This window comes from Tachypleus tridentatus, chromosome 9, assembly GCF_004210375.1.
Source record: "Tachypleus tridentatus isolate NWPU-2018 chromosome 9, ASM421037v1, whole genome shotgun sequence".
Classification (NCBI taxonomy): domain Eukaryota; kingdom Metazoa; phylum Arthropoda; class Merostomata; order Xiphosura; family Limulidae; genus Tachypleus; species Tachypleus tridentatus.
Window position 1 is genome coordinate 48,279,119 of NC_134833.1, and position 11,101 is coordinate 48,290,219.

Here is an 11,101-nt window from a genome sequence, read left to right on the forward strand (position 1 = left end):
AATGTATATTTAAATGACTATAAATAAAAATGGCCATGCAAGAAACCTGTTTTGTGTTTCAAAGACTTCAATTCTGTTCCTAGGACTTTTATCAGGCTAACTAGACAATATACTAATTGTAAACTCTCGCGTCGGTGTTATACGAGACATATTTAGCCTATTCTCGTAGGCTAAAACAAGCGTGTGTAGCAAAATAAAGATATTCCAACGAATGATATAAGTTAAAACACACGTGTTTTTACTTGTTACAGCCATTCAAATATCCATATTTTGGTTGTTGATCTGTTAGCCTATTAACAATTCCAGGAAATACAAGTCTTAATGTAGTATAATAAACTTATTCACAGAAGCTTGATATTATTCGTCCCATCTTTTGTTTTGGAATTTCGCGCAAAGCTACTCGAGGGCTATCTGTGCTAGCCGTCCCTAATTTAGCAGTGTAAGACTAGAGGGAAGGCAGCTAGTCATCACCACCCACCGCCAACTCTTGGGCTACTCTTTTACCAACGAAAAGTGGGATTGACCGTCACATTATAACGCCCCCACGGCTGGGAGGGCGAGCATGTTTGGCGCGACTCGGGCGCGAATCCGCGACCCTCAGATGACGAAGCACACGCCTTAACGCGCTAGGCCATGCCAGGTCCCCGTCCCATCTTTAATGGATGAAATTTAATGGTAACATTTCAATAGCTGAACTTTTTCTGGTTAAACTTTATTCTGTATCACAAACAAATTATTAAAAATATTGTAATAATTTTATACATCTTTACTATAAGTTTTTGCTTTTTTCTCGATTAACAACACTGACCTAGTATGATTATAAAGTTAACAACTAAAATAAATAAGTCTATTTGACTACTTAGCCAGAATTCAAGTGGTTAACTCAATATACGAGGTTTGTTTACCATTACGAAAAAATACACTATGCAGTTTGAGATCGTGGGTGCACTGTAGAACTGAGGTAAATCTCGCAGTTCAGTAGGACAAAAGCAGTCAAACGGTTGGTGATTGGTACTATTGACTAAATACCTTCCTCTTCCGGTAGAGCAGCGACAAAAGTAGTCAGACTTACATTGTTAAACTCAGGGGTTCAATTCTTCTCTGTTTGTAGAGACTACTTTATTTTTTAGCTTTATGAATAAATATGAAAACAAAGCCATTAACTACAATACAATATTACCTGTAATATCTTAGTGGATGTAGTATTCTCTAGCGAGTAGCAATAGAAATAATTTCAAAATCTTCATGCATGTTTTCCACCCTTTACAAATAGAACAGGTTTTAAATATCTCTCAATATTTATCAGAAAAATGTGATAATAACATAATCTTTTAAGTGCTAGGCGCTAATGTAAATGTACCAATTACAAATATTTAATTTTTATTACTCTGCAAAACATGCCATTTCCAGTGTGGAGTTTCGTGTCTTTAAATTAATTAGAAACTGAATTTTAATATGTGTGGCGCCACCAACGTCTCTTTTACAATTGTCTTTTGATTTAAAACAAACATGCAAGTTGAAACCTGGACGATTCCTCAAGTGATTGTAGTACCTCATTGTGATACATATACATAAACTGAGTACTGTTTTGTATTTCCTTCTAGTGCGCTTGAATTATCAATGAATGCTATTTGTTGGACAAACAAAAAAGTAACAAGATAAAAAATATTATATTGTACAAGGTTACTATTCAAATACAAATCAGGATAATGTCAATGTCTAACAAAAGCTATGTTTAATTCATCGACTCAATAATGCACGTATCTTAATCTTTTCGGACTTTAGCAGCCATTGTGATGTTTTAATTTACAAACACTTAATAATCAGGCAAAAAAAGTTTATCTGTAAAATATTTGGAAACATAAAAATATTATTAAAAAACTTAATGCTGGAAACAAAAAACAATTTAGAAATTATGCAAACAACGACTTTTATGTAAATATAAACAGACCTTAGAAATATTCTTTAAAGATGTGCATACGTAAGCATTATTACTACAACTGCACTAAGCTAAACAAAGAGCTATCTAATGTTACCAGGTAATTCAGATACCTCATATTCAACAAAATGAGGTCCATCATGGACAAATTATTAAAATACATTTTATCAAACCCATTGCAGATTCGCTACAGAGAGATAATTAAGATACATCTTATCCTACCCACATGTATTCATTGGACAGATAACTCAGATACATATTGTCCATTTCCAATATATTCCTCATATATAATAAATATTTTTCCTCAGAAAAAATATACATTTCTTTCGAATAATTTATAATCGAACCTTGTTTCAGATTGTTATTCTAACGAGGAATTAAAACTATAAACTTTAATTGATATATCTTAGATACATAAACTGCATAATTCGGTATTATATAAATGTTCATATGAATGTTGTTATTGAAAAGTACCCCTGTGAAACTTCTTTTTGTATATTACACTACTGTATAATTAAATCGCTGAATCAAATAACAGAATCAGGAACAATTTAGAATGTATCTCTATATGAACAAATATATTTCAATAAAACTAATTGTTTTCAAAACTCATCACTGGCCTACCTTTAATCAAAAATACTGTAAGCCAAAGCCAAATCATCTTGATAAATGTAATCCAGTCCTCCTCTCTAGGTTAGGTCCACGCACGAGAGTAGCTGTTTATCCACTGAATTTCGTCTCATCCCCGTTACTTGTGACAGGTCTTGAGTGTGACGAAATATGAGATAGTAGCGCCATCTTCATTATCAAAATTATATATGAGAGTTTGAAAACGATTAATCTGTTTCCGATTAAAACAAAATACCCATAAACATAACTACTTCAATTATATTCTATTTTACTTGTTGTATAATTCATTGCCAAATATTGGGCTGTCAATTGCTACAAAACAATACATAGTTTATGGTTAGGGGTGAAAGAATAATACATAGATATAGATTAGACTTGGTGATAAATAGTGAATTATTTATTTTCATGAAGTCGCTCCTGGAATAACAAATTTCACCGTAAAGTTACATTTCCATGTGTTTAGGAACACTGCTCTTCCATTTATTAGATGGTAATGGTGACAATGTTACAGAGTGAACATCTCTCAGTATACATTTTTTTTCATACAATGATAGTTTGATTTGAGATTATTAGTTTAGCAAGTGGCTTATTTTTATGTTTAAACATTTTCAAACAACTATATTAGCACTTTATGGGCATCAAATATTTTATTGTGTACGTGTAGAAATAAAGTAAGGGTGTGGAATTTATTTGACGAATTGTTTTGTTTTTAAAATGGAAACGGCTAAATGGATTCTCAAAAAAATTTGAACAAAAGTACGAACATTGTTGGCAATACTAAAACACTTCTTCAGTTATTTCACAAGTTTCTTAAAAGAAACTCATATCATTTATTGTTATTAACACGGCGTAGATCAAAATTTTGTGTGTCAAATCAAAATGCTAGACATCGTCTAATGTTATATTTTTATTGTTCATAATTAAAGATTATTTAATTTCTTAATTTGATACAAACATACTAACTCTGTATTTATTTAATAATTATTATGAAATTCAAAACTTAATTTAAAGAATTCCACATTAATTAGTTCGTCCTGGAATATTCCTCAGTAAATTAAGTTCATATATATAATTTGTTTTAAAGTAACGCTGTTCATAAGAAAGTGACAGTGAAGATAATTTCAGATCGTGCTGAGTAAATATGCCCATTATTTGAACATATAAAAGATATAACTAACACGTTTGATATATAAAAAGAAATTTTCGAAAGTTCGTTTACCTGTATAGTATTTGTATATCTTGTATGTATTAAGCTATTGTAGCTTAGTTTGACAGCCGCAAAACAAAAACGTAAAGCAAGTAACAAGTTTATAATTAATAGCAAAAATTTGAGATTAACTTTTTTACGCTTTCTTAGAAAATAAATATTCTTAGAAATTTCACCATGTAACAGATTTACCGTTATACGTTTATTATAATACCTAGGTTTGTTTCAGTTTGATGCATGTAACACATGTTGTTGGATATATATTGCACAAGTCCCGCTGCTTTCTGTAAATTTGTAGAAGATTCTCGAGAGCAAGACCAAACAATATATGGTTTACGTGTCTTTGAAAATTGTTGTGCTATCGAAAATCTCGCTTAATGAGCATGTAAGCCGACGCTCAAAGAGACAGAATAGAATATTTTTAGTTAGTTAGGTCAGAATACTATAAATATCAGAAGTTCTAATTGCGACAAACGCTTATTAATCGGAAAACTACAAATATTTGACCAGGAACGTTTATAGAATTCGAACATCACAAACTTCAGTGAATTAACTTCAGACGTTAGTATTTCTACCAGGACAATAAATATCTACATCGGTAAAAAAAGTCATCTTCTAAGCGATGTGAGGCTAGCTGAAAAACTCAAGCGAAGTGTAACAATATCGACTCAGAATTAATTTGCTCGTCGGGGACTTAGACCGTCGATAAAATATTCAGTTCTAGACCACATAGAAGACTCGGTATAGTCTGTAACTTTATATAATTCGTGTATATAAATCAGTGTTTCTAATAATTTCTAATAACTGTTGTTATAAATTGTATCATTACTTGTATATTGAAATATAGTTGTGTGAAGTAAGATTATTTTGTGCATCAATTTTTTTCGCAAATATCATAAATTTGATATACATGTATATCGACATTCAAGTAACTACTCAATTACAATTTCCGGCTATTTTAAATCGCAAGAGGTAACGTATGTAACATAAAAATCGGAAACTCGTCCGAAATAAATCGTAATACGTAGCAGTATTTACAGATATACTGGCATTATTTTAATGTTGACAACTGTCATATTAGCAGGAGAAAACTAGGTATACTTTAGTAGAAAATGTTTATTTAAAGTAGTATTTGTTCATGAATAAAACCGATTATTTTCTGGGGATAAATAAGCAATTGCCTTAAGATACACCATTTCAGCTGTATGTTTAGCTATCAACTAAGTTACAAGATTTATTATCAATTTAAATTTTAAAGTTAAAGGAAATGAAGAAACCACTTCGTTTACTAAGAAGGATGTAGCTATAATTAAAGTGTGAACAGTAATGCAAATATGATTGATTGAAGATTAAAAACAATTAACCAGAAAATACTATAGTGAAATAGATAATTTGTTAACCAAACTAAATGCTACTGAAAACAGCATTTCTACTTCGGATTATAGTAAATAAAATGAATTACTATTCAAAGCAGGTGCAGTTATTCTGGAGTTTTTAAGGATTTACAATAATTAAATAATGACGAAGATCACGTCATTGAGCATGCTACTATAACGAATTCATTAAAACATTCAAAATTCATGATCAAGGAATTTAACAAGCATTGAATATGTTACTAAATATAACCAATGAAATTGACACGACAGAGTTGGGGGGGATATTCATAAAACGAAAATTCAAAACAACCTACAACAATTAGTATTCACTGTAGAAAATACTACAACATAATTAAATAAACTAGTTCTCGCTCTTAATGTAGCAGAGTATGGAAAGTTAATATCGTATTTCTTACCTCCTAGTAAATTAGAATAAGTATTAAACGAAACTGAATAATGACTTCCACATATCCTACATTTGTAATACCTACACAAAATGTTTAGAATTGGGCAGGTTTCAAAATTGCCACATTTAAGGACATTATAATAATATTCATAGAGAAACTTTTAAAAATCATATAGTCTGTTTAAACGATATAGGAGACTTCTCTAACCAATAGAAATAAACCTTTTACTAGCATTAACTATGAAATGTGTGAATCCCTGTAGAGCCGTTTGAAACAATCGACACACTTACTTAGAAATGACAGAGAAATAAACTAATTAGGGTAAATACCTGTAGAAAAGGAAGTTGATACATAGAAATCAACAAATCGCTACTGATAACACTATCAGCTTAATAAATATTTTACTAAGTATACCATTCTATCGATCATAATACGTGAAAACTAACAGCTCTTACGTTGTTGAAATTTGATGGCCTAGCAAGATCTTGGAACATATATAGTATTAAATAGAACGATAGGAGACTTACATACAGTCAACAGAACCCTGAAATAGTTGAAATAAATGATTTAAAAAGACAAAATATAAACTAAGAATCAGTGAAGTCGAGTATAATAACGACAAAATTATATAGTGTAAATACCAATTTGAAGACGTTAGCCGATTATAAAATAAGCTAATTAGTTCAAAATTATCTGTCTAAATTTGATAAGGTATAGTGAAATTGCCTGTTAAAAAAACTGAGAAAGAGAGAGCGTAGACAATTATTTATGACCACAAGAAGACTGATAAATCAGTGACCAGCAGACATTAGAAACACATATTCGACTAATGGCGAATTGTTACTACAAGCTTAAATACTCAAAATCAGCCAAAAATTATTTCACAAATTAAGGAGATACAGCAAAATATATTAGGTAATACAAGGAATAATGTAGAGTTTAGTGAAAGAACTGAAGCTAGAACATAACGAAATAATGAACTGGATAATTATTGGTGGACGACAACAATAAAAGAATCGTGTATGTAATGCAAGTGTAGTGTACTGAACATACTACTTGACGTTATATTTGTATGAACGTATAATTAAATGAAATTGCAAAGTATTCACAGAAATGAATATTACAACTGAGATTGGAATATTTCATACCACTGAAGAAGAAATGATGAAAAGATTAGTTATCAAGTACTAGTTTATTCAAGCTGCCGCATTCTGAAAGATATCTAAACTTTGAGAATAAAAAATAAGTAGATTGAGCATTCTTTTTTATCCAAAGCCTCCAGTAGGAAGAAGGATTTATTCTCCATTTGTGTTGAACTTAACCAAAGTAAAACAAAGATTTACAGCAAAGACGTCAAATTGTCTATGTTCTTGGGAAACATGATAGGAATGCTGTGTATAAGCGCAGAAGTCTGGAGATATCCATTTTATCAACAAATGGGCATGCTATGAATCGTGCGTACGTACGTATCATTTAAGACTAAACTATCATTGTTGTATATGGAAGATAAGTGGGTTGTATTATTAGCTAAGAACAATAGAGAGTATCCTGAGGTGCCAGAGACAGATATTCATTATTTCTAAAAGCAGTATATATCTCTATATATTAAGTCTGTAATTATTGCACCATTACGTAGTATTATTATGCTAATGTGTTTATAAATATATGGTAAAGATATGTTTCTAACATATGAACAATATATAATTATCTATCTATTATTAGTGTTTATTTGAATTAAACTTAAGACTACATAATGGACTATCTGATAAATTTATAGCGGTCCAAATCAATAAACATACTGCTGTACCACTGGGGGACTACTATTAGTAATTAAAGTGACTTATAATACTCAATACTTATATATATCAAAAAAGCTATACGTATGTCTATATTTTGTTAGTATTGAAATAAAACTACAGCTATTATACTAGATTAGCTCAGGACCTGTGGATATTGTTCTTCTTTGTTCTGGTTAAAACTTATGAGCATTAATTTTGTTCTGCAATCTTTTAAAAGCATATTGTTTTTAAAACTGTATAGAAACATGATGAAAGAAAACTTCTGCCAGCAAGTTGTACTAGAGTTAATTCAAATCTTTAAAGAAACCTTTCAGCTGTTAAGTCATCACAGAAATGTACAGTATACAATCTCCGTGTATGTTAAGTTACTTTCTCACATGTTAACGGCAAGTTAAAAATCTGGTGCAGACCGAAATGTTTGTTAAACCCAAACCTATCAGCTTAATTCGCTAATTGACAAAGGTGATTGAATTATTACTGACAATCACAGAAGACATTTCTAAACGTAGCCTATTTCATTAGAGACATTAATTATATGTCTTATTACTATTACATGTTGCAGTGAGTAAAATTGTGTTTTATCATAGTCGAACTCTATGCATGACTCTTGCAACGCAAATTTCTTGTGCTAATCATCTGTGCACTTACGACTACATATACTGGTATTTCAAGTAAATATCATTTGTAATGTGTATTTTCTTCCAGTTGACCTGACCATTACCTAGGTAATTAAAAAATATCCCAGATATAGTGCGTTCAGCTTCAGGAACATGTGCACTACCAAATAAAAAACTGATTGTACAGAAACTGCATTAAACTCAAAGAAAGAAATGCTAGAATTTCTTAAGTGTACTGAATATTGAGAAACATATTTTTTCTTTTAAAGGTGACTACATAAAAACTAAGTTAATGCACTTATTAATCACAAGCTCTTAATAACTCTATTTTTATTTTCCATATAAACTGAACAAGTGTTACAAATAGATAAGAATGACATCAACAAGCTAGTATAAATGAAACCTAACTGTGCACTTACCATCCTTCAGTTTTACACTTGCCATTGCTTTTTAATCAGTATCATGAACAATTTAACTTAGTAGTGACAATAAACTAGCAAACAAATTCTTCGAATGACATAACACGTTTTAAATTTTTACGTGACAACAGGATATACTTTCTTAACAGAGTTTAGATCCATGAAAATCCCCAGTTAAGTTTGATGAGACGTGGAATATACCTATTATTATGTAATTCTCTGCATCTAAATATTCGATATTTCTCAAGTAATTTATACATGATTAAATTTCCAGTTACATATATTAGTAACAAATAATATAACAGCATTGTGATTAATGAGGAATGGAACCTCTAAATCGTATAAATATGTATGAAGATAATTGAAATGTGATTGGAAAAGAGCATTATAAACTATCTATTATTAAGATTGTTGATTTGCGATTTCAACCATTCAAACATAAAATTTTGCGTATTTCCTTTTAAAAACAAGAATTTGTGTAGGAACGTTTAATACGAAATGGAGTGGTTGCTTGGTTAAAGTATTTATTTATATTTTAAAAGTCATAACTACCATTTTTCATACTGCTATATTTGCTAAGTCTTTTTGTTATTAAGAACTTTCTCGAGTCTTGTTATTAGATTATTTTATTGGTTATATACTATGTTAGTTTTTGCTAATCATTTCAATTGTCATCTTTACCTTTGTTGATAATTTCTTTACCAAGTCTTACTATTTTTGTGAAAGTTTTCGAAGTTAATTTTATTACTTCTTGTTGCCTGCTTTGTGTTTTTTATAACGTAACAGATATTACTTAATTTAAATTAAAATTAAAATATAGTAATTGTATATAATTTCTTTCTTTTAGTACATTCGTATTATTACAGATTAATTAAAATGTTTTAATCGTGCTTATGTCTAAGGCGTCATTATAATTTTTTAATATAAATATGAAACATTTTTGAAGGCAAGGTAGCACGCAGTGCGTGAGCTTACCTTCATCTGCAATAGCTTAAACCATAATGATTATACACCTAACCTCTATCGTCTGTATTGAGGTTTGTTATAACTAAGTATATTCGAACTGGCTGTTTATGAATGCAAGTCTTTAATAACTAAAAACGTATTGTGGTTTTATCTTCTAAGTAACTTGGTAAATGATAATGGAACTTACATTCATAGTGCAGAAGGCGTGTACATTATATTAAAACGATTTTGAAACAAAGGGTTCAGTCGTAGGGCTGTGTTACATATAATTTATCACGGATAAGTCTTTAATATATTATGTCACGTATTACAATTTGAAACAACCTAAAAGTGAATTAAATTGTAATTTGGATTGAAAATTTAATTAGATGTCTATATGCATTGAATTTATTATGTTAGAAAACAAGATTGATACATACTTTTATTTCTTAACACAAATAGTATCTTACCGTTAAAAGTTCAGGTATTTACAAAAGTCAATGTTAAAATTATGACTTAAGATCATATTTGAACAGATGTTGTCGAGTGCGTTCTAAAACATATAGTTTTACATATTTTCCTGTTATATAATAAAATATATAATAAATTACAACATTTAAAAGGAGGCCACCTTTCCTGTACACCCCCTGTAGATTTCCAAGAATAAAATAATTTTCGTGTTCCGTTAAATACTAGCTGGAGTGCCAGTCTCCTGGACTGAAGTTATGTAAATTCATGATTATTGAAAAGTTATCTTAGGACATGTAAACTTACGTCCTTTATAAGTAGCTGTGAAAAGAAGCACAAAAAACAACGCAACAACATCCATAACGACTGCAAAAAAAACAAAACAAACGTGAAATCACACGCTTGTATCTCCGCATAAAATCAACAAACTTTGATGTCCAACGTTTGGTGTAGTCATGAGAAAAAACTGCCCGTAAAAACCGCAAAACTAGAATGTTTGTATATATCCCGGAATGGACCAAACGACCCCCATGCCAATTCTGACGAAGATTCATCTACACCCTGGAGTGGTACTATTATATTTATATAGATATGTATTGCAAATATAATATTTCAAATGGGAAAAAGAACTTAGCGAATTTCAAAGTTGCACAGAAATTAAAATTATTCTTTTAACTGGGGGAGGTAAAAACCATAAAACAAACCAAAAAAAATTTTATATAATTTTCCAGTAGTAGAGTATATTTGATAATATAATGAGCTATATTCAAAATTACCAGAAGACGTAACACTTTTTTTTTCTGTATGATTTCTGAGCAAAACGGTTTATGACAAGGCTTAACCGGCCCGGCATGGCCAAGCGCGTAAGGCGCGCGACTCGTAATTCGCGGCTTCGCGCCCGCGTCGCGCCAAACATGCTCGCCCTCCCAGCCGTGGGGGCGTTATAATTTGACGGTCAATCCCACTTTTCGTTGGTACAAAAGTAGCCCAAGAGTTGGCGGTGGGTGGTGATGACTAGCTTCCTTCCCTCTAGTCTTACACTGCTAAATTAGGGACGGCTAGCACAGATAGCCCTCGAGTAGCTTTGTGCGAAATTCCAAAAACCAAACCAAGGCTTAACTGATATTGAAGTCACACTTAATGTTAACACATTATTTGCTTTGATTCCCACAGTGTACACAACAGATAGTCAATGTGGTTCTTAAATAAATAAATTATTAAACCATTATTTAAAAAAACAACAGAAAAAGTATCTTTAGTAAACAAAACATAATTCTAGCGCATTATTAAGTCA

The 11,101-nt window shown here is 30.8% G+C and overlaps 1 protein-coding gene across 1 annotated transcript in view; it reads right to left on the bottom strand.

Annotated features, from left to right (window-relative positions):
• LOC143225204 (uncharacterized) overlaps positions 1-2,661 on the bottom strand; it is a 159,802-nt gene extending 157,141 nt beyond the window's left edge. Inside the window, exon 1 of the mRNA XM_076454206.1 lies at positions 2,564-2,661. Within this exon, the coding sequence (XP_076310321.1) occupies positions 2,564-2,600 (37 nt within the window). The 5' untranslated portion in view covers positions 2,601-2,661. The remainder of the gene's footprint in view (positions 1-2,563) is intronic.
• Between the last annotated feature and the right edge of the window lie 8,440 nt (positions 2,662-11,101).